Source organism: Dipteris shenzhenensis, chromosome 31 (assembly GCF_047967505.1).
Source record: "Dipteris shenzhenensis isolate YYH24624 ecotype China chromosome 31, Dip_SZ_1.0, whole genome shotgun sequence".
Taxonomy (NCBI): Eukaryota; Viridiplantae; Streptophyta; class Polypodiopsida; order Gleicheniales; family Dipteridaceae; genus Dipteris; species Dipteris shenzhenensis.
In genome coordinates, this window is record NC_141626.1 from 9,822,116 (window position 1) to 9,846,475 (window position 24,360).

Consider the following 24,360-nt stretch of genomic DNA (forward strand, 5'->3'; position numbering starts at 1 on the left):
AGAGAGGTCTTCTTAAACTCCTTCCAAAAAAGCAAATCTATGAATCTTTGGCTGATTGGAGACCTATCACGCTTATGCGAGTTATTTACAAATTTACCACCAAAATGATTGTTGATCGGATAAAAGGCTATTTGCATGATGGGTTGCATCCTGTGCAATATGGTTTTGTTTCTTGCAGGCATATCATAGACAACATTGCTAATGCCTATGTTGGAATAGAATATGCCAAATATATGCAACAGGATGTTTTGCTATTACAAGTTGATATTGCCAAAGCTTTTGATACTGTTCAGTGGGACTTCATTTCACAAACAATGTAGGCCTTGGGATTTGGCACAAAAATGCAGCAAGTTATCAATTGGCTATATCAAGATAGTAAAGCTGCCTGCATACTTTCAAGGGATATGTCTACAACCTGGACTCTTGGTTGTTCTGTTCGGCAAGGCTATCCCCTTAGTGCTTTACTATTTGCCATAGCCACTCATCCAATGCTTCAATATATGGACCACCTTTTGGACACTGGCATGTTGCATGGATTGGAAATTCGTGGCAACCGTACTATGATCGCTCAAGCATATGCTGATGATTCTTTCTTTACCTCGAAAAATACTCAAAGCGATCTCTCATTGATTATGCAGGCTCTTTCCACATATGGCTTAGTTGCTGGTTTTCATGTGAATTTTCAGAAATCCAAGCTATTGCCGATGCATGCTAAAGACTGGCATAGTCTTTTGTGGCCTGGGGAAATTGTTCCACCTTCTCGATTGATTCAACATCTTGGCTATTCTCTAGGTTGGGGGCTCACTCGCTCTCAACAAACTGATTGGGTGCTCACAAAGCTGAGGAAAAAACTTGAATATTGGAAGCTTGCAACTTAGCCATTACATGTTCGTTTGCGAATAACACAATCCATTTTGATAGCATACATACAATTCTATCTGCCCCTCATCATGTTTACTAAGGCAGATCTGGTTTCCTTTATGTCTGCTATCATGGAGATTTTCTGGCGTTAAAAAATGGCAAGAAAAGTCTTCGATTACTCTCTATGCATCGTCTGTGTTCTCCAAAGATGCACGGGGGTTTGAACATACTCAATATTCAAGTGCATATACTTGCTCACAAGGGGAAAATGATGTTGCAGTTTATGCAAGGGGATCAGCTTTGGGCTTTCATGATCTGCTCTCTTTTGTTGCATATTGATACTTCCACTTTTGGGCATTGGTAGCCTACACAGTGGGATTTTCTATTTGGCATTATTCAAGGCAAGAGCAGAGGCTGCCCTTTTGTCTCTCATTTGCTTCATGATTGGAAGCATATTTTATCCCACTTGGAATGGAATGGCAGGGATTCTTTGTTGGGAAATTCCTTGAGGGCTGAGAATATTTATTGGTCCAAAGTATTCCACCCTCCTTTGGCTATACAAGAATCCAGGCGTTCTTATTTTATATCTTTCAAAGGTATTTGCTTCTGTGGCGGATGTACTTTAGGATGATGGCACTCTTTTATCTTTTTTTGCGGCTGCTAGCAAGTATGGTTTGGGAGCTCATTATCGTCCTTTATGGCACAAAATTTCAGAAATGCTTCAACCTTTCTTGCCGGTACCTCATTTGGAACTTCAGGATAGGCTTGAGGATTGGACTCTCCACTTCTTCAGCCCGGTCCTTTGAAGCTGTCACATATCATAGTGCCTTCTCTGTATAAAGTGTTGTTACCTCCGTCTTGGGTTTCTGACTTGGGTTTCTGACAGAGCCAATTCTGTTTGGCATATGGATCGCCCATCAAAGTGGCGTCTCCTTTGGCATTATGAAGTCCCTCTTCAGCAACAGCTTTTCCTCTGGCGAGTCCTACTTGGCATTTTTCCATCTGGGCAGTTACTCGCGCATAGACATATTGCCCTGGCTGTTTGCCACAGATGTCTACATTCTGCTGAATCTGTGCCTCACATTTTCTGGCACTGTCCACATACTTGTGATTTCCTCGCTCTCATTCGTCAGAGGCTTCGAGCGAGATTTCCTACTATTACTTTTGGCAGGTTCTTTTGGTTATTTGGTTTTCATCCCGCTAGACAGGGTTTTGATTTTTTTTTTTTTTGGGTGCGCTACTGGGCACTTTGGACTCTATGGATGGACAGAAATCATAGAGTATTTGGTGATCCTACTTTTCCATCTTTCGTTTTTTTCAGAAGATCTCTGCGGCAATCGTTTTATGATTGCTTTCAGACTCATTTGATTGATCATGATGTATATATGGCTTATACTGAGATTTTCGGTTGAGTAGTAGTTACTTCGCTTTTGGAGTACCTATGAATGTAATTATTTCACAGCAATAAAATATTTCTTCTCACAAAAAAAAAAAGTGTGTGTGTATGTTGTATGTATGTATACATACATACATACATATATATGTATATACATATGTACATACATACATATGTACATACATATATATGTACATATATATATGTGTGTGTGTGTGTGTGTGTGTGTGTGTGTACATTCTATGCAAGAAGCATCTATATCACCCTCCTGGCAGGCATCATATAAGGATTGCTGCAATGAGGCTCGAAAAGATTCATATGACTTGTGAATCTGCCGACCCAAGTATGCCAAATTACGCTCACTCCAGATTGTCCAAAGAACCCAATATCTCACCCAAGAGAGAAATAGTGAGTATTGAGACAAAGGCCTCATAAATCTGCCAAATAGCCAAAAATGTTTCCCAAATCTGTGACTCGGGAAACGGAGCCGAAGATGATCTGAAATTCTCCCGAGGAGGTTCCTAGAACACGGGCAGTGCCAAAGCAAATGAGGGACAGTCTCTGAAGGAGCCTGACATCTTAAACATGTGGATGGTGCAATGCGATGTTTGGCAAGTTTTACTCCCATTGACAATGTGCTTGTCATGCATCTCCAAAGAAAAAGTCTTTGTTTCAAAGGCATTTTACACTTCCATAATATCCGAAGATTCTTCCACCACCATGAGAGGGGTTTCCTGATATGCCACAGAGTATTAGCATATTGCTGAATCCATGGAGCACGCTAAAGAAGCCTGTAGGCTTTGATGGAGGTCAAGGCAGGCAGAGGAACAGGATGAGAGTATGTAGCAGAGGGTTGCATTTGCCAATCCAATAGCCTGTTTGTGTCAGCCACAGGCGGAACAGGTAGAAAAGGATGTAACAAATCAGCAAGTTTCTTCCATATCGACCTATGGTGCATTTCCAATGCATAGGAAGTAGTGGCCTGAGGAAAAGATAAGACATAGCCCTGATTATCCACCACATCATGTATGTATCTAGTTCCCAATTTCATGAGATTCTATGCCCGAACAGGTTTCTATAAAGCGAGTGGAATGTCAAAGATGGCACTCCAATGAATACTTTCTTTCCTCATTGAGTTTGTCCCCGAGCAATTATCAGGAGCCCATTTGACCTTAGAAAGTACTTGTTTCCAGTCAAGTATCAGAGCAGTAGAGAAAGGACATCCAAGTATCTTCCCTACAAATCTCCTAATGACAACCTCCCAATGATCAGTATTCCAATGACCATAAGCAGAAGTCCTCATGTTGACACACATGGATGCTATCATACAAGTCCATGGCTGTTGTTGGCAGAAAAAAGTATGGAGCATAGTCGCCTTTCTTGCAAGTACATGATATCTTATATTGAGGATATTAAGTCCACCATGCATCCTAGGAGAGCACACCATTTCCATCTTCATCAGTCTCAATGCTTTCACATCAGTTTTTGTCCTCCATAACATCTCCATATCTTGAGACATAAAGGCTGAAATATCTCTGGAGGACCAATGCAGCAAAGGCAAAAAGAATTGGACATAGGACTGTACTATTCTGAGCCTGACATGAAGTGGCCAAGTAGAAATTTTCCAGTATTCTAGTTTAAGTTGAAGTCTTTGGAAGATCCATTTTAACTACTGCTTCCTAGTGATATGCCATCCTATAGGATATCCCAAATGCCTGACTACTTCTTTGGAATGCACCACTTGACCTGGCCAGAGAATAGAATGCCAGTCACATTGTTTCAGGGGAGGCAATTTAGATTTGTCAAAATTAACATGCAATCCCGCTGCCAATCCATACAATGATAGAGTGGTCATAAGCATGTGAACTTCCCAGGGAGAATTCTGTGGCATAAAAAAGGAATCATCAGCATATGCTTGTGCCAAAAAAGATGCAGCCCCAGGGATTTTAAGACCAGTCATCTGTCTTGTGTTTGTAAGATGATTTAGATACATTAAGAGGGGATGGGTCGCAATGGCATAGAAGAGAGCACTAAGAGGGCAGCCCTGTCTAACTGATCTACCCAATGTCCATGGCCGAGATAGATGACTCCCAAGAATGCACTGAGAAGTAGAGCCAGAACTGTACAGTCTGTCCGTACTTCCGTACCATCCAGTCTTTCCCGTGCCCGTGTCCGGAGTCTTGCTCTGGTACTTTTCCATACAGTCCTGTGTCCCGCTTGTTTCCATTCTATACTTCTCCGTACAGTCCCTCTTGCCTTGTCATACTCAATCATGGCTTCAAGTTCGGATGTTTGTACATATGCTCGAAAAGAAAGACCCGCAGATGCTAAGCGACGTCCTTCACAGCCTGCAACACAAGATGATGAACTTACTATGGAAGCTCAATACGTGTTTGATACCCTTAAGGATGACTTTCAGCAGTCACACAGGAATGGGGCAAACCAGTTCCAGAGGTCATGTACAAATTGAAATTGCCATCCCTCGTGAATCCTCTCAGGAAGTTATCTCAAACCGCGGTTATAATCTTCTTTCCAGGAAGAATCCCAGCAGCCAGTGATGTCGCACAGTGGATTAAGTCCATCCTTGGAGGATGCTTTGTAGAGGGAGTATATTTTGCATCTAGAGGGTTTTATGAGGTGCATTTATCCGATGCTTTGTGCAAGCAGAGGCTACTTGAGCTTTCTCCCCTCTTTTACGAGAAGCAGATGGTACACGCTATGCCCTGGTACCGAAAAAAGGATTATCAAAGTCTTATAGAACATCATTGTCATGTATGGGTTGAGGTTGTTAACTTCCCGGACTATATGCATGAAGAATTGCCTGGCCTGGCTGCTTCTTTGGGATAGGTCATTTGTCCTCCACGCCCTATGGGAAACCGTAACAGGTTCTACATTCTCTGGGACGCCGATACACCTACCCCTCCTTCTATTGCAATGGAAGTTGAGGGAGTGCAATTGGGAAAAAAGTTTTTTGAATTGAAATAAGGTGTGTTTGCAGGAGCTTGTTTTGCATGTCACAAGTTTGGGCATCTAGCCTCTGAATGCCCAATGGTTCTGCATCAGCCCCCTCCCAATGCCTTGCTACCCCAGACACGGGAAAAGAATGAGCATTTGCAAGCTAAGACAGCAAATAGAAATGGAGCAAACCATCACTTGCTGAAAAAGCAAAAGATCAAGAAAAAGAGAAGATGAAGGAATCCCCGGGAACTGATCGGGATGGTTTTCAACAGCCTAAGAAGGTGGTTGTATTGAAGCAACGCCCCTACCAATCTCGTCAATGGGATGCTTCTTCTCCCTCACCAGGACATGCTTCTACTTCAGCTCCTGTCCTTCAAAACTGGGTGGGGGTTTTGAAGAAGGGCATCCCCATATGTGATTCTGAAGAAGGGGAGAATGCTATTTCTTTCATGGATCGTGAGGGAATGCAGCCCATGCAGGCAGAGGCTTTGCCTCTCTGACATCTTGTTCTATATTTATACTTTACTGTATATACCTCTTTCATGCATCAAACACTTAAGTGCTTTACATACAATGTACAGAGCCTCTGCAATGTCTCAAAGTGGAGGCTTTTATGGAATTATGTACATAAAATGCAACCAGATATTGTTTGTTTGCAAGAGCATAATCAACACTTTAAGATTGGTCATCATGATTATTTTGGCGGTTATGATATATACTATGCTGGTACCACTACCTACTCAGGTGTATGCATAATGGTTAGCCTTCAATGACAGCAGTGGCAGATGGATGGTCATACAATGTGATGTCAATGGTGATATTCTTGAGTTTGCATTAGTCTATGCCTCCCAGACCTGTGCCATGAGGGCTTCTTTATGGGATTCTTTAAGCAAATATCCATGGAGATCTAATGCATTCATCTGTGGAGATTTTAATAATTCCCCTCTGCCAAGAGATAACACCACTTCAAGATCTCATATGCTATCATTGGAAAGGCAAAAATGGGATAGCATGCTTCTTTCTGTGCAGGCTGAAGATTTATATGTGCTTCTCCAAGGGTCAATGCCTGGATATACTTTTCATCATAATGCACTTACTACATACTAGGCAAGGCTTGACAGATGGTATTTGTTTTACCCACAACAATATGCAGATTTTAGCCTTCATCTCCTCATAGATTTCTCATTGGGCTTGTCAGATCATGCCCCATTATGGATGAATCTGCACCTTGGTACGCCACTGGATGATCTGCCACCCCTTTCCAGTAGATTGTTGCATGTTAATCAGGCCTATTTCCGACATCGCTATTTCCAGCAAATGATCAGACTTGCAATTCATCGCTTGCCTTTGCATGCCCATGAGGACATGGATTATGCTTGGGACAGCTTTGTCTCTCATATACATAATGTCATTAGGGAGTATGGAAACTGGCATATGACTAAATGGAGGAATGAGGTTAAATGGGCAAAAAAGACAGCACAACAATTGACTGAATTTTCACATTTAAGGCCTCTCTCTGAATCAGAAAATGATTCCCTTTCACATGCTCGGATTAAATTGATTGCTAATGATCAGAGGAAATTGCACAAATGGCAGATTAGAGCAAGAATGAAGCCCCTCATGGATAAGGGCTGCTCATCAAAAGCCTTTTTCCAGGGCTTGCATGCTACTAGAAAGAAAAACTCATGTCTAAGGGTAAGGAAGCTAGATGGCTCTTGGACGCACTCTTTCTCTGATCTCCAAGATGAATGCCAAAATTATTTCCAGAAATTGTTCTCTGCTCCTGGCTCCCCATCAAATCAAATGACTGATGCGAGGACTGAATTCCTCCAATATGTTTCTGAAATAGTGGAAATGGATGATGCTCTTACCTTGGAGAGACCTTTTACTGATACAGAACTTGATAATGCTTTGTTCCACCTCAGCAAATACAAGTCCCTTGGCTGGGATGGCCTTACGGTGGAATTTTATATTTCTTTTTGGGATGATTTGAAAGATGTCCTCTTGCAAATGATCAATGTTGCCTGGCAAGAAAATCAGTTACCGCACTCTTGGAAGCATGGCATAGTCAAACTTGTGCCCAAAAAACATCTGTGTGACCATATGTCAGATTGGAGGCCTATTACTTTGATGCCTGTAGTTTACAAACTCATTGCCAAAATGATTGTGTATAGGCTTCACGGGATACTGAATGCGGGCCTTCATCTTCATCAGTATGGGTTTGTGCCGCGAAGACAAATCCATGACAATATCTCCAATGCACTGACTGCAATTGAATATGCTAAGTACTCGCGTCAAGATGTGCTCATATTGCAGGTAGATATTGCTAAGGCATTTGACACTGTTTAATGGGATTTTATCTCTCAAATCATGACAAAGTTGGGATTTGGTCCAAAGATAGCAAATGCAGTTTACTGGCTTTGTTGGGTTGTCACGGGGACATGAATTTCAAGTTCAAATAACCCCGTGGGCAAACCCGAAGCCATAGGGGAGTGGCCTAGAGGAAGTGCTCCTAGAAGTATCTAGAGTTCAATTCCAAGTGCAACCATTAGGCCCAAGTGTTAGGCTAAGCCTAGAAAGAGGTGTCTAAAAGTTGGACCCAAGGGGAGACCAATGTGGCATTGGTAAAGTGGGTTATAAATTTTAAGTGTGTCATTGGTTAAAGAGGTTAGGACTTTAATGAAAGGGGGGGCAAATGTGCCACGTGGCAATTCCCCATGCACCCTTCTCTCCAACGCCCCTACATCCAACATTTGAATGCATTCCTCAATTGTACAGATTTTGACGTCTTCTTTTCTCTCTGCCTTACTTATCTCTCTCTCTAAGGCTCACTTCCCAAGGCGCATTAATTGCTGCCGTACGGACTATATAGATAGCATTAATGATTGTACACATGCATTTATTGCTATACGGATGTTTTAGTTGCTGTATGGACCACATTTCATGCAATACGGGCTGCATAGGCTGCTGTATGGCCTTGCTACGTCCTTCTTGAGGATTTCTTCCTGCTGCATGCATCTTGGGGCACCTTTCGTTCGCTGTGAGGGCTGATTGGCACGCACTCCAAGGACTTCTGGCTGATGGATTAGCCCCTTTTTCTTGTTTCTAGCCTCTACACCCATGAGCCTTGCTCTTCTTCTCTATTATCAGTTTGCAAATTTTGTATCTCTCTCATTTTTTTCTCTCTCTTTTCCCCTAGCCACCCCTGGGAGCTTGGACAGAGGATAGGTGCAGCAAAGAGCTTGCCCCTCTTCCATGGACAGCGGGTATGGATATTCTAACTTCCTTTTGAATTGCATTTGTCATTTTTGAAGTTGTTATTGCTTCTCTTTTGCTTTGAGACTCTCGCTAGGCCATACAGGTTGTAAACAAATATCCAACCACATAGGGTGTTCTTGGAAAGGTGCAAGACGGTCAGTGTATTGCGATTCTTATGCCTTGGGGATTTCCATTTTCCGAGCAAAAACCCCCGAGCGACGAGCGGACAAAAGGTAGGAGGGTCCAAATATATAGGCTCAAGTCATTTTCGGGCCCCGAGCGACGAGCGGACAAAAGGTAGGAGGGTCCAAATATATAGGCTCAAGTCATTTTCGGGGAGCAAAAAAATCCAAATTATTTCAAGGAATATGTAAGTAAATATGAAATATTGATAAATAGATATAGATATAAATATACCTTTATATAATATACATATATAATGTCTAAGTGGTGACTTATTTACGACTTTCAAAAATCCTTTCTTTTCCTTTCACAATTGGTTGGATCATGAAATTTTGAGCAAATATCCTCTTTACAGTTCCTCAGGATGACCTAAGAAAAATATATAATACCTTTTTAATAGACCCTCTAAGTGTATTTTGTCAGAGGAATATGGTTTTAAGAGATTGCCCCAACCCTATTCCGCCGGCGGAATACCCTTGGAGAGCCTACGCAGAAGAGGTCATAACTTTTGCTCCTTAGCTCAGATTAAGGAGCTGTAAAAGGGAAAAATGTTCAAAATCTCATGATCTATGCAATGGTAGGCTTAAAATTACACTTTTTATAGTTATAAAAGAGAAAAATTAAAAATTTCAAGATGTATATGAGAGTTACAACTTCTCCCTAATTCATATTATGGTAAGAAGGAGTTCAATAGAGACCACATTTCCTTAAAAGTACTTAGGTTTGGAGAATTGGGAATATTTTGAAAATCCCTCCCTTGCCTTCCCATATTTGATAATGTATTAGAGATTAATTTATGATCAATTATAATGGCTTTAAGTATGAGGTTTCCAATATCTTTTTCCTACTCATCCAAGGAATATGGTATGCATTGTTATGTGAGAGCTTCAAATATGGGATTGCTAAAGATTAGGGAAACTCTTTTAAATTGATTGAATTACCATAATCCTCAAAAGAGAGTATGGTAGGGAGGTATTTATAGGAGTTTATAAAGTGTTCACTGTTTGTTCATATATAGATGATGTTCTCTAAAATGAGGGTTATAATGAAAAATAAGTAAGTATATGGTTCCATAAATGAGAAATTAAGAAAGACTTGTATATTCCTTTGAGAAATATACAAGCATGGTTGGTGTCAAAAATTATCGCTCGGACTTTTCTGCTTGTAGGTTTTTGCTCAGAAATTGTGCACATCCTTATGCCTTGAAGGTATTTGAGCTCTTTTGGGGACTTGCATTGATGCCTTGTCACACTCAGTTGGCACAGTCAGTGTGGAATGCTATAGCCTTTCCTGGTCACTGGGTACTAGTGTGTGCACTTGAGAATTGGATGTAGATTGAGGCCAAGCATTGGCGATGACAGAGAAATTGCAAGAAGCACATCACAAGGGTGAGTCCTTGTTGTAAAAGCAAATTCCTTTTTCCCAAGAATTAAATAAATACTAAAAGGGGTGCCAAAGCATTTGTTGCCAGTGGGTGTCCCGTATTCGATTTCATTGAGCAAGGGCATTCACAATGATATACTTATTCCCATCCTTGGAAGATGGAAATGGACCCATGATATCATAAGCTACCAACTCAAACGGTTGTGCAACTTGAATGGGCTGCATATCTCCAGAAGGTTTGGTAATCGGGCTCTTGGAAGATTGGCAAACAGGGCACGATTGCAAACACAAGTGCAATGTGTATCGCATTTTAGGCCAATAAAACCTCGTCTATAGTTTGGTGAGGACTTTGAGGAAACCTAAATGCCCTCCAAACATACCATCATGGAATGCGATTGTCCTGGATAGCCTGGCCAATTTGTTGCTCGAGGTGTTGTCCCATCTGGGCAAGAGCCATATCCTACACATAGCTTGCTATATCCTTTCATGATGAATTTGTGCAACCATCGTATTTTAGGTACCTTAAGTATTTCTGAGACATTTCTAGAGTATCATATCCACACCATCGAGAGGGGGTATGTGGGACATTTTATGTCACTGTCACTCGTAAGATTTATTTCATTTATTTAGAGTTGTTCTTGTTATGTGACATTGTGGGTCATATATAGACACAGTGGTCATTAGATGTATGGTTACTCATTGTGTTCAGTCCTTGTACATCAATGTGGAGAGGCTGTCCTTTCTTCTCGGCCAGTCTATTGCTTGCCTAGTGTGGCACTCTCAGCCAGTCTTGGTTTCTTTCAAGATTTTCTTATCCTAAGACTCTTTCAGTGGTACTTTACCAGTCAGTCCTCACGCTATGCATGATGTATATTGTACTTTCAGTGTTTTTCTCTTGGCCATTTCTTTCATACTTGATAGAAGTCCTTTTTTTTTTTGGGGGGGGGGGGGGAAAGGAAGTGCCTTCTGTAGGAACACGGCATGGAGAGAGAGCTGGACAGCAACATAAGCATACACAACAAGCGTGAGAGAACCCAGAAGGAAGAGATCTTTGTGACCCCTAGGCAGCACAGAACCATTGCATCAGGCCCAACGAGAAGACCTCCTCTTTTTCTGAAGAGAAAACATTATTGCATGGAAACAAATATGTTGATGATATACTTCTTATTCATATTTCTCTTTGTATGTGCACACAATCAAATAATAATAAGAGATATAATGATCAGTTTTAATATCCTGTAGTCAGAAGTATTCAACTTTGTTCTAGCCCAACCCACTTGTGATGAAATGTAGGCACAAGAGAATCGGGAACTAGTCAGAAAGCAGAAAGAAGAGTCACAGAAATTAGATGCCTTAAAGGAAGAGTTTTTTGTAAACTTGGATCTTTTTAATCAGCTCAGGCGACAAAATATTGTTGAAGGTCAACAAGCTGTGAAGGTATAATTACTGGCTGATAGTTCAATTATACATTGTTGATTTGTGAATAAAGATGCAATCAAAGAATTGAAGGAGCATTCGTAATCCTGATAACATACACACTGACCAAGTAAGATGTCAAATCTTGACAAGTAATGAACCAATCAAAGTAAAAAAGCATTAATTATGACAAATCATGCTTTGTTTTTACAGTCAGCTCTAATAAAGTTGGCTGAATCAAAGAGGGGAAGGGCACGAGAAATACAAGCAGAAACAACAAAATTGGCATCAATAAGTGCACATGAGCATGCCATTGAACTCGCAAAGAAAAGAGAGATTATTCAACAATTGCATGTAATCTTTGTGTTTTTGGGTCCATATTCCTCTGTCAACTGTTTTTTTGCAAAAACATAAAACAATACCAGCACCGGTTGTCTGTCATATTGTTTAGAGTGATGATTCTTCTCCTTGCTATCTGGATGCAATCTCGGCAGGAATTTTCAGTCACTCATGTTGTAAAAAGGAATACTTACAGAAGAGCTTAACACCCTCCCATACATATAAACCAATTTGAAGTGGACTGTAATATGGAAATGCATAACTAAGAGGCAGTTGTTTCTCTTCTGATTTGACAACATTGATTTTCAAATATCCAAAGGGAGATCTCTTGAAGAAATGCATGCTGATGTACAAATCTGATCCTGCAGGACCTCGAGGCAGAATCAGCAAATATAATGAAGAGGTTTGATCAAGCTAGCACTGCAGGCCATGGTCTTTTGGGGGAAATGTCCATTTCTGAGCTTCAAGAACGCTTAACACTTGTGAAAGAAGCCATAAAAAAAGAGGAAGAATATCGGAGAGTGCGAATAACAGCTTCTAGGGATGAGGTTTAGACCCCACACATATTGCACTCTCTTTGTTTCCATAGTAACCGATTTTTAAATTCCCTTCCACATCAATGTCGCCACTACCTTCCTACTACCATGCACATCCAGAAAACATTGAAGCTGAAGAAAGGAACAGTGCTAATCATTAATAGTTAGATTTGTTTTGTCATCGGCTTGATTTATTGGGCTCTACCTAATCATTCAAGGATTGATTTGGTGCACAGAATATTAACAAATTACTCCAGAAGTCAGAATTTGTTAAGAAGATGCGGCAGATGGCACGTATTCAAAGACTTGCAAGAAAGGAAGACGAACATGTCGCCCAAATCTGAGCAAGTGAGATATGCTGGTTAATGTTTGTTTTGATAGATTTACCTTGGACATATGAATGAATACACTTACTGTGGGTGGGCGGGCGTACACTTGCACATACATGTGCCCATGCTTCTGTCCATTTTTCTTGCATGCATTCATTTGTGACCTTTTTGTGTGTGCATCTAGGCCTTTCTATTTCTAGGTTCAGAGTAAAAGGATGTAGTAAAATAGAAGGAAAAGCCTTCTTTGTATCCATTAAATGTGTAATTGATTCAATTGAATGATAGCTGAAACCTGATGAGCAAAAATGTCTTTATTCAGGGAAAAAATAACAATATAGACTTCCATTAAGTATGAATAAAACCGCAAGAGCAAGCTCAAGGTGGTCATACATCATACCGTGCATGAAAAGACTCCTCAAGAAGAGGCACAAAATAACCAAGGTTGAGGCTGAAAATGCCACCTCAACCTTGTGGAAGACTTAGAGAAGAAGGTAGATCCCCTCTGTTCCCTGAGAGGATCCTTGTATGCTTGTCTAGATGGCCATCAGTGTATATATAGTGTCTGTCCATATACTGGCCATAGTATGGAGGGGTGAACATTGGGATCCATCCAAAGCCTCTGTGACCTGGCTCTCCAAATATGCCACACTAAAATGCTCGCTAATATCTCCCAACAAGAGTCCACCGAGGCATGCACAACCCTGAAGGGTGAGGTAGGAACATCATCCAGAGAACATGGCTCAACCAAGTGTCATTAGATAGCTATAGCCTACGATGAGTCATATCTCTCAAAGAAGAACTGAGGCCCCGAAAGGGAAAGCCATGCACCTGAGCCCCAAGTCATGAAGAAGGAGGAAGGAGCAAAAAAATTGAAAATCTTGGCAACCCTGCCTGTCTGCAATCCCATAGACAATGTTGAATAGTCTCCACAACATCACGGCAATGGAGACAAGTAGGCTCAGCCCCGAACGTGGATCTCCATAGGTTCACTGTCATCCTGCTATGAATAGAAAGCTAGAGAAAGAGAGTGATTTGTATATTTATGAGGGAGAGAGAGAGAGAGAGATCGGTCGGGCCAGAAGATTTCAGCTCAGTTGTATGGAGTGGAGGCCCTCCAGAGCTTTTCATTGGGATCCTTTCACATTTCTGCTGATCTGTAGAAAAAATTTTGGAGGAGTCTTTGGAAATTGCATAGGAATAGTTGGCCGTGTAACGAAAGAAGGGGAGGCTCTTCTCTCCACGCCCTTCGTCAATCCACTTCCAATCTCCTGGGTCCCATTGTAGGCACTTTATGGGGATAATATCCATGAACCTAGGGAAATGAAAAGAGGGTTAGGATCCAGATGCCACTAAAACTCAGAACCAATCTCTACATAGCCTACAATTTTGACAGACTAAAATGCTCTCTAGCAAGATGTCGTCTGAAGATTTGGACAGCTTGCCTCCCAAATGCCCATAAAAAACTATGGCATCCTCATGTACATCTCAAGCTGCAATAACCTGAAGTAGAATGCCCTTATTCGGGAATGCGGCCATCCAAGTGGAGTAAGTGATAGGCTTGTCATCTGTCTCAACCCAATCGACTAGCAAGGCTGCATTGATCTGCTGAATTCTGCCTGCACTCCCTCTCAAATGACAAACATCTGAGCTTTCTTATCCTCTGGATGCTTTTTGAAAGCTTTCCAGGAACCCACAGTGGAGGGAGGTCCCCTCTCCCAACTAGACCACTGCATGTAGTGAGACCTAATGGTCTACCATGCTTGTCCGATATGCTATTGTTCCACATGACTAGCTGGCTATCAATCTCTTTGCGAGAGGAAGGGGGAACCCTCCTAAGAGTACTACTGAATCTGGCCCATGCTTTCAAGATAGCAGCCATGAAAGGGGAGGAAGGAGCAAGTGTCAACCTAGTCCATCTAGGAACTGAATTTTCAGCTGTCCTACTGGGGATAGCATCTAGAAGTGCATCTGGAGTAACATTCTTTGCACGGTGCTGGTAATGCTTCCAATTATTGGGCTGTCCCTCCCCATGAGCTGGCTGCAAATCTGAAACATTCAAGGGAAAAGAACCCTCAACATGGGGCAACCCTGCTGGAGTCTGAGAGGTACAGAGAACATCAACTGGAGAACCCAAGTCAACTGACTGACCCAAATCAACATCATCCTCAAGCTGAATGATGTCCAGAGGTGTATCATCATATTGAGGCAATTTCTCACTAATGGGCTGCATGCTATAATGCTCTGCAAACATAACATCCCTGCTTATGATTACTTTCCTTGTGGTTGGATCATAAAGCCTAAAGCCTCAGCTTCCAGTGCTATATCCCACAAAGATGCATTTGATGCTCTTGTCATCAAGCTTGGATTTATTTTGAATATGGAATCAAAGCATATGCAACACTCCCAAATACCCTGAAATGATTCACCTTGGGCTTGTACCCATAAAATGTCTCAAAAGGCGTCCTGTCAACCAATGCTTTTGTCCCAAAATGCTTTTGACATTTTCTTGAATTTTAGCATACACTGCGTCATCTCCATGAGAGTCCTGTTCTTCCACTCTACAATTGGATATGCTGATGTGTGTGTGGCATTTTTTTGTGGTGCTTGATGCCATATTCCTTCAAGTAACCCTCAAATGCATGTGAAGAATACTCTCCCCCATTGTCTGAATTAAGTGTTCCAATTCTAGAATTGGTTTGGTTGTCAGCCATAGCTTGAACTCTTTAAACCAATTGAACACTTCATATTTGCTTTTCATGAGAAAGAGCCAAGTGAACATGGAGTAATCGCCAACGAATGTGACAAAATACCGATACCCTCTATGGGTTGTGAAGTTCATTGGTCCAAAAACATCACTATGCACAATTTGCAACACCCTTTGTGCTCTTATTGAACTTGGACCATCCTTTTGGAACGGTAGGCGATGCAACTTTTCGAGAGCACATCCTTCACACACATCATGGGTTGGTTGCTGTAATTTAGGCAAACCCTCAACCATATTATGATTATGTAGGAACAAGAATGGAGAAGAGTAGATCATGGGCACCGAGAGAGGGGGATTCCCTTCTTTCGTTTCACGGTTGGTAATGCCAGGAGATTTCAGCTGAACAGTAGGGGTTGGATTCCCTCCAGAGCCCCCCATTGGGAAAGCTTCTTCATCACCACAGATTTGCGTAGAAATTTTTGGAGGAGGCTCTGGAAATCCCTCAAAAATAGAAAGATCACTCTTTTCTTTTGGCTTTCTATTCATGGAGGGATTGCAGTGAACCTGTGGAGATCACGATTTGGGGCTGATCCCACTTGTCCTCGATGTCATTCTGCAAAGGAGTCAGTGCGACATTGCCTTTGGGACTGCAGTCAGGCGAGGACTATTTGGAAAGGGGTTGCTCGGATACTCAGCATCTTTCACACTTCCCCTTTCTTCATGACTTGGGGCTCGGTCGCATGGCTATCTCTTACCGGGCCCCAGGTGTTTTATGAGGGTGAGCCTTCTTCTTGGGCACTCTTGGTCCGCCGGCAGGTGATAGAGCCCTGCTCTCTGCAGGATGTACCACTTACTTCCTTCAGAGCTTCTCATGTTTCAGTGGACACCTCTTGGGAGATTTTGGCTAGCATTTCCTCTTAGCACATTTGGAGAGCCAGATGTACTGAGGCCTTGGATGGCACCCAGATACACCCATCACAGGTGTTCACGGGTATTTGGACTGACACGGTTCACACTTTGATAGCCATATGGGCTAGCATGCAGGGCCCTGCATGGGCAGCCTCTTCTAGAAGGACTATATTTCTTTGAGTTTGGAAGGGTTCTCCCTTTTTCTCGGAGGTTTTCTACCGGATTGAGATGGCACTATCAGCCTCAATCCTTTCTTTTTGGCTCTTGAGCTTTTCGTGCATTGCGTGATGTATCCCGTATGGAGCTTGCTCTAACGGTTTTTCTTTAATACTTAATAGAAGTCTCTTTTTGCAAAAAAAAAGAATGGAGAAGAGTTGTGAACACAAGAGAACAAGAAGTGAACACAACTGAAATGTTCAAATAAAACAATACAAGAACTTTGTATATATAGTACCGAAGTACTGGTCAACCATATAGTTGACTTATGGCCTATAACACCATATCACTGTAGATATCTCTACAAATCTCCCCTCAAGGATATGGAAGTACTTTGGAGTCTAGTCTCTTTAGTAGCACCTGAAGTACCTAAAGTACCATGGTTGCACAAATTCATCCACATGTGGATATAGCAACCTATGGGAGTACAAAAGAAAACAGTGTCATTTTACAGCCCGCCTTGACATTGTTTGTATGTCTTGTATCCCCAAGCCATGTCGATGTCGTGTTAAAAGAGGCATTGACAGGCTTTTAGTGAAGATATCGGCCACATTGTCCTCAATGGAACAATATGTGAGATCGATGAAGCCATCTATAATACAATCCCACACATAATGATAGTGATTCTCAATGTGTTTCATGCGAGCAGAGCAATGCAACTTTGGCTGTCACAGAAGATATGAGTTTTCACCATTCTGTGCATGATGCAAGTCATGTAGAAGCTTCCTCAACGATTTGTACTCTGCTTCACTCCTGGAGAGATACATGCTGAGCCCAATGAGAAGAAATAGCTGGAAGTGGACCTATGATCATCGATGTCCCCTAGCCAATCTAAGTCGATAAAGCCACTCAGAGAAATGTCACCATCTGAAGCATAATGCGGCCCATAGGAAAGTGTACCCTGTACATATCTGAGAACCCTCTTCGCTGCATTCCAATGCATGACTGTGGGACAATGCATGAACTAGCTAAGAAGCCCTGTGGCATAGGCAATGTCTGGCCGGGTGGAGCATAAGTAGATCAAATTGCCCACCAACTGCGTGTACAATGTGCCATCAAACTTTTTAGCTGTATCATGCTTACTCAGCTTGATTCCCTTTTCCAATGGAGTGGCCACATGCGTACAGTTCTCCATCTTAAATTTCTGCAACAATCCCTTTGAATATTTTGTCTATGACATAGAAATCCCCCCTTGGGTTTGCCAAAATTCAAGGCCAAGACAATAGTGTAAGAGGCCCAAATCTATCATGTCTAAGGTTTGACACAAGACGGACTGCACTGCTGTAATTTGCTGCAAATTACTACGAGTGAGTATGATCTCATCAACATAAAGCACAAGCATGAACAAATCTGATTTTTGTTGCAGAACATATAAATTTGGCTTTGTATGAGTGTTGACCAATCCCTGGGACAGCACGAACTTATGTATCTTATGATACCATGCATGAGGTGCTTGTTTCAGCCCATACAAGGCTTTCCTGAGCTTGCATACCTTGTGCTCTTGTCCCTGAACAACAAAACCCTGGGGCTGATGCACATAGACCTCCTCCTTGAGATCCCCATTGAGGAAGGCCGTCTTGACATCCATCTGGTACATAGACCAATCATAAAATGCAACAAGAGAGATGATAGAGTGAATGGTAGACATCTTGGCCAGCGGAGCAAAATTCTCCTTATAATCTCTTTTTGTGCATACCCCTTGGCAACTAAACGGGCTGCAAATCTAAAACATCTGACGGAAAAGAACCCTCAACATGTGGCAACCCTGCTGGGGTCTGAGAGGTAAAGGGAACATCAACCCGAGAACCCAAATCAGCATCATCCTCAAACTGAATGATGTCCAGAGGTGTATCATCATGTGGAGGTAACTCCTCACTGATGGGCTACATGCTATCATGCTCTGCAAACAAAACATCCCTGCTTATGATTACTTTCCTTGTGGCTGGATCATAAAGCCTAAAGCCTCAGTTTTCAGTGCTATACCCCACAAAGATACATTTAATGCTTTTATCATCAAGCTTGAATCGATTTTCAGCCGGTACCAAAGCATATGCAACAAACCCAAAGACTCTGAAATGATTCACCTTGTGCTTGTACCCATAAAACGCCTCAAAAGGCGTCCTTTCAACCAATGCTTGTGTAGGACAGCGATTCTGAATATATGTGGCTGTAACAATTGCTTCATCCCAAAATGCCTTTGACATTCTCTTAAATTTCAGCATACACCGTGTCATCTCCATGAGAAACCTGTTCTTCCTCTCTACAATCGGAATATGCTGAGGCGTGTATGGCACTAATTTGTGATGCCTTATCCCATGCTCTTTCAGGTATCCCTCATGTGAAGTATACTGTCCTCCATTGTCAGACTTAAATGTTCCAATTCTAGAATTGGTTTGGTTCTCAACCAATGCTTTGAACTCCTTAAACCAATAGAAGACTTTAGATTTTCTTTTCATGAGAAAAACCAGTGAACCTAGAATAATCATCAATGAATGTGACAAAGTACCGATACTCTCCATGGGTTGTGACATTCATTGGTCCACAAACATCACTATGCACAATCTGCAAGACCTGTTGTGCTTTTACTGAACCTAGACCATCCTTTTGGAACGGTAGGCGATGCAACTTTCCAAGAGCACAAGCTTCACACACCTCTTAAGCGGGCTGCTGTAATTTTGGCAATCCTTCAGCCATATTATGATTATGCAAATATGCCAAAGCTTTGTGATGTGCATGACCAAACTTGGCATGCCATAAATCACCTGGAGTAGAAGAAGAGACAACCATAGCATGCTAATTATAGGATTGAGCATCAAGCTTGTAAAGACCCATGCTGGCCTCATAATAACCTGTAGCCACAATCTCATACCCTTTCTTTGGATCCTTGCCTGCATTGATCATCCTGGAATTCCACAAGCATGTGCTGAGCATGAGCCATGGATGGAACAGAAACAAGGTTTTTCCTAAAGTCGAGAACATATGGATATACTTTTTCTTTCATGAATCCAGAAGGATGGGAAGATCTCCCATTCATGTGATGTCCTGAGTGACATCATTGGCACAAGTAACCTATCTGCCATGAACAGGTTTGATTTCTTCAAACCACTCTTTCCTATGAGTCATGCTTTGATGCACCACTGTCTAGATACCAAGTATCTATGGCAGCAAATGAAGAATCCTGAGATGAAGCAAGAGAAGCATCATGTGTAACTAAGTCCCCCCTGGCACCAAAGCTGTCCTGAAATGCAGTAAACACATAATCCTTTCCCTCTTGTCCAAAGTTTGCATGAGATGGTGAAGCATTGGCATTTTCAGCTGGTGCCACATAATTACTACTTGTGCCTTGCCTCTTTTTTTTATTGGCAATCCTTTTTTGGCACTCTGCAATGTAATGATCAGGCTTCTTGCAATAATTACATTTGCCTTGCTTCACCTTTGCACCTTTATCTGCATTCCCTGCATTTGTGTTTGCATTCCCCTCCTTCCTGGGCTGATAAGCATGGCTAGTCTTTTTCTGAAATTTATCCTTTCCATGAGTGGCAAGTGCTTGCTCACTCGAATGGGCTGAATTGGAAGTCCGCATTTCTTCCTGTAAGAGCAAGCCAACTAACTCCTCAAAACTAAGTGGAGCAGCCCTGAGCTGACAATAATAGTCAAGGAAGTAACAAATGTATCATATGAGGGTGCCAGACTATTGAGGGTGATAGAGACCAATTTCTTGTCTTTTATGTCCTCATCAATAGCTGCGAGTTCATCTCGAAATTCAGTAATCTTTGCAATATGAGCTGAAATAGTTTTTTTTTTTCCAAGAAAATTACTTGATTAAGTATGAATGAAAACCGCAAGAGCAAGCTCAAGTGCGGGAGTACATTATGCAATGCATGAGGAAAAAAACAGCTCAAAATGAGCTAATAAAAAACCAAGGCGGAGGCTGAAAATGCCACCTCAACCTTGAGGGAGACTCAGAGAAGAAAGAAGATCCTCTCCAAACTTTGAAAAAAGTAACTCTCTTGGCAGTAGCTGCTCTCTAGGATCCCTGCATGCTCGCTCATATGGCCATTAGAGTGTGTACTGTGTCAGTCCAAATACTGGCCATAACCTGGAAAGGGTGAACTTGAATACCCTCCATCGCCTTTGTACATCTGGCTCTCCAAATATGCCAAGTTGCAATGCTAGTGAGAATCTCCCACGACATGTCTACTGAGGTATGAGCAGCTCTGAAAGGAGTGAAAGGAACATCCTGGAGGGAACAACACTCACTGAGTGTCGCCGTACAATGAGAGTTGGATTTGGATCACGTCCCTCGAAAAACTCTTGAGGGCCAGTAATAGATAGCCAAGCCATTGAACCCCAGGTCATATAGAAAGGTGTTGTATGAAAGATATTGAAAATACTAGCAACACCTTTCGAGATCATCCTCGCCTGTCTGCACTCCCAAAGGCAATGCAGTACTGACTCAACTGCAATGTGACATCGAGGACAAGTAGGATCAGCCCCGAACCTGGATCTCCAAGGGTTTACTGCAATCCCTCCATGAATAGAAAGCCAAAAGAAAAGAGTGATCTTTCTATTCCTGAGGGATTTCCAGAGCCTACGCCAAAAGTTTTTCCGCACAACTACGGAAATCTGAAAACTATCCCAATGAGGCGCTCTGGAGGGCTTCCAACCTCTACTGCTGAGTTGAAACCTCTGGGCATTTCTAACTGTATAGCGAAAGAAGGGGAAGCTCTTCTCTCGATGCCCCTCATCAATCCATTCCCACTCCTCTGGGTCCCATTGCAAGAACCTAATAGGAGAACCACCATATAACCAGAGTCTCCAAGATCCCAGCGCAAGGAGAAGAGGATCGGGGTCAAGATACCACCGTGAGTCCTTGCCCCACTCCATGAAACCTGCATACCTGACAGGCTGAAAGGCAACCTCCAAAAGAATATCATCAGAAGATCTGGTAAGTCTGCCTCTCGACTGAACATCAAAGACTAGGGTATCCTCATGTGCATCTTGCAGGGCAATAATCTGTAACGGAATGCCCGCCTGAGAACGCTCCCCACCAAGTGGACTTTGTGATTGGCATGTCATCTGTGTCAATCCACTCTGGCAGAATGGTTGCCTCTATCTGTTGTATCCTAACTGCACTCCCTCTGAGATGTACAACTGCTAAAAGTCTCTGATCCTCTAGAAGTCTCCTAAAGGCCTACTAGGCGCCTACTGTAGAAGCAGGTCCCCTCTGCCATCTAGACCATTGCGTATAATGTGACACTCCAAGTGGCCTGCCATGGTCATGCAAAATGGAGTCATTCCACATGACTGCCTGCCTGTGAATTTCTTCATGAGAGGTGGGTGGAACACTCTACGAAGAGTGTTTCTAAAGCTGCTCCAAGCTTTTAGAATAGCAGCCATGAGAGGGGAAGGGTGAGATTTGAGATGGGCTGAAGTAAAGATCCATATGATGCTGTCCATCCAATCTCCCCCATGAGATGGAGTACAAGAATGAATGTTGCGTGAGAAAAAATATTTCCAGGCAGAAAGGCCATACACTGCAAGTTCGGGTCAAAAATATTGAAACCTCCTTCTATGGGGAGAATGAGGGTCTCCCAAGCCACCTTGGCTACAACATCTGAGGTGCCATCTAAACCGCTCCATAGGAAGTTCTTGATAGGTCTCATGAGCTAAGTGATACAACCTCTAGATCTGCACCAACATGAGCACATGAACCAGGCAGTGGTCAATAATACATGGTTCACAACCACAACCCTGGATGTAAGGTCAAGTCTGGTAGAACTCTAAAAGATGAGTTTCCTCCTGATACTCTCCAACACGAGAGCAAACTGTTGTGTCGGAGAGATGCCCACCCCAACCTGGCATCCCAAATATCTGACGGAAACTCCCCTTTGAATCCAAGTGAACCCTATGTCGTTGCCCCAGTTTGGAGTGTCTTCATCACTGATCCAAAAGCCATTGGATTTATTCCAGTTAATGTGCACACCTACCACAATGCAAAACAAATTCAACGCCGTCCTGAATGAAGTCAGTGTGTGTGAAGTGGTATCCAAAAAAATAGCCGTATCATCTGCTAACTCATTGTCTACATCCTCTTGCCTCAAAGGAAGCATGAGCCCTACAATACCAACTTGAGCTCTAATGTAATAGCTCATAGCTTCAACCACAAATAGGAACAGAAAGGGGGCTAAGGGGCATCCCTGGCGGATAGATCTGGTTATCTCAAACCTGTCCCCCTTGACTCCGCCAATAAGAACCTGGCTATGGGCTGATCTATAGAGCGCTGACACCCCTCTGATCCATGCATTGAGAAAGCCAAACGAGTAAGTGTGCCCTCCAGAAAGCCCTAGTCTACCTTGTCATAAGCTTTCTCAAAGTCTAAGAGTAGAATGGCTAGCCTGTGGCCATTATGCATGGCCCAATCCGAAGCCTCCCAAAATGAGAAAATGTTATCAAAGATGCTCCTGACTTACACAAATCCCATCTGCGTATCATGGATAAGATCTATAAGAGAGGACTGCAGACGAAGGTTGATAGCTTTAGCTAGGATTTTATAGAAGGTACCCAGTAAGGTAATCGATCTCCACTGAGACACTAAATTCCTTCAACCCCCTTTCGGAATCAAGTGAATGAGGCCCTCCTTAAGTGAGTCTGGCATCTCACCCGAGTCCCATACACCCTGCAGGATTGAAGTAATGTGATCCCCGATATGATCCCAGAAAGTAATGAAAAATAAGGGGGTAAGTCCATCTGAACCAGGACACTTGTCCTTGTGAAGGGTAGAGAGAGCAATCCTGAACTCTACGTTGGTGAAGGGTGCATCAAGTGAGACAGTCATATCCCCTGTCACCAACCCAGGTAATGTTGCCAAATAACCACTCTAGCATCATCTGTGGCCTGAGTGTCAGGATCTGTTGTAAGAAGAGAGGCATAGAAATCGGTGTGTGGCAACCTGCAAGACGGCGTCTAGATGTGTCTGAAGAAGTCCGCCTGAGTCAACAATGAGACGCTCTCCCTATTATCTCTAGGGCCAAGAGTAGAGAAGAATTGCTTGTTAACCCTACCTCCCGTTTGAGTCCAAAATGACTCTCTGGCATGAAAGGCATACTCTGCTCTCTGATCTAAAAGTGACAGTGGTGGGCCCTTTTGCTACAGCAAGGCGCTCTTGAATCCAAGCATCTGTAGGCCTCTTCAGCTCCTCTCTTTGGAGGGTAGGCAATTGCTGGCGCATACCTATCTCACGCATGAGGATCTGACCCCTCCTGATACGAGCAACTGAAAGATAAAAGTCACTAATATCAGATAGGGCTGCAGCTAAATTTAACGGAGAAAGCTACCCATCCTACATATGAGGTACCCGAGTCCTCAACACTGTCTCTGTAAGGCCCTCCTCTGCATAAAAGGCATCTGGAATCCTAGCACTGGCAGAGCGGCCCCTCACATGAGGATCTAAAACTATCAGAATCACTGGAAAATGATCCGAAGTGGATACCCAGCTGCAATGCTAACAGTACCACCTTTGTCAAGAGCCCAATCATCCACATAAAATTTGTCAATTTGTGCATGGATAGGCATCTACAATCTCTTGTTCGACCAAGAAAATAGGAGAGAAAGTGGTTGAGTGTGAAAAGCATCATCGTGCCAAGCATCCCTGCCACTGTACTAAAAAAGAAAGGCATCCCAAGCTGCTCTCTCTAGGGAGTGAATACCACCTTCCCTACCACCGCTTTTGTCTGAGGGCATTTCAACCATATTGAAATCGCCCCCTATAATCCAAGCATTTGCAATGTGTGACCAAGAGAGCAGTTACTTCCAAAGAAGGACACGATCCTCTCTAGATTTGGGAGCATAAAGGTTTAAAATACCAACCTT

The 24,360-nt window shown here is 42.6% G+C and overlaps 1 protein-coding gene across 2 annotated transcripts in view; it reads left to right on the forward strand.

Annotated features, from left to right (window-relative positions):
- Window positions 1–24,360, forward strand: part of LOC147881005 (cilia- and flagella-associated protein 99-like) — a 70,914-nt gene that overhangs the window by 41,025 nt on the left and 5,529 nt on the right. The window contains exons 10-11 of one of the 2 annotated variants that reach the window (XM_087370239.1): window positions 12,163–12,342; window positions 12,567–12,678. In XM_087370239.1, coding sequence (XP_087226365.1) covers window positions 12,163–12,342; window positions 12,567–12,674 — 288 coding nt within the window. In that variant the 3' untranslated portion in view covers window positions 12,675–12,678. Of the gene's footprint in view, window positions 1–12,162; window positions 12,343–12,566; window positions 12,679–24,360 lie in introns of those variants that run through there. The other variant, XM_087370240.1, reaches the window with a different exon arrangement.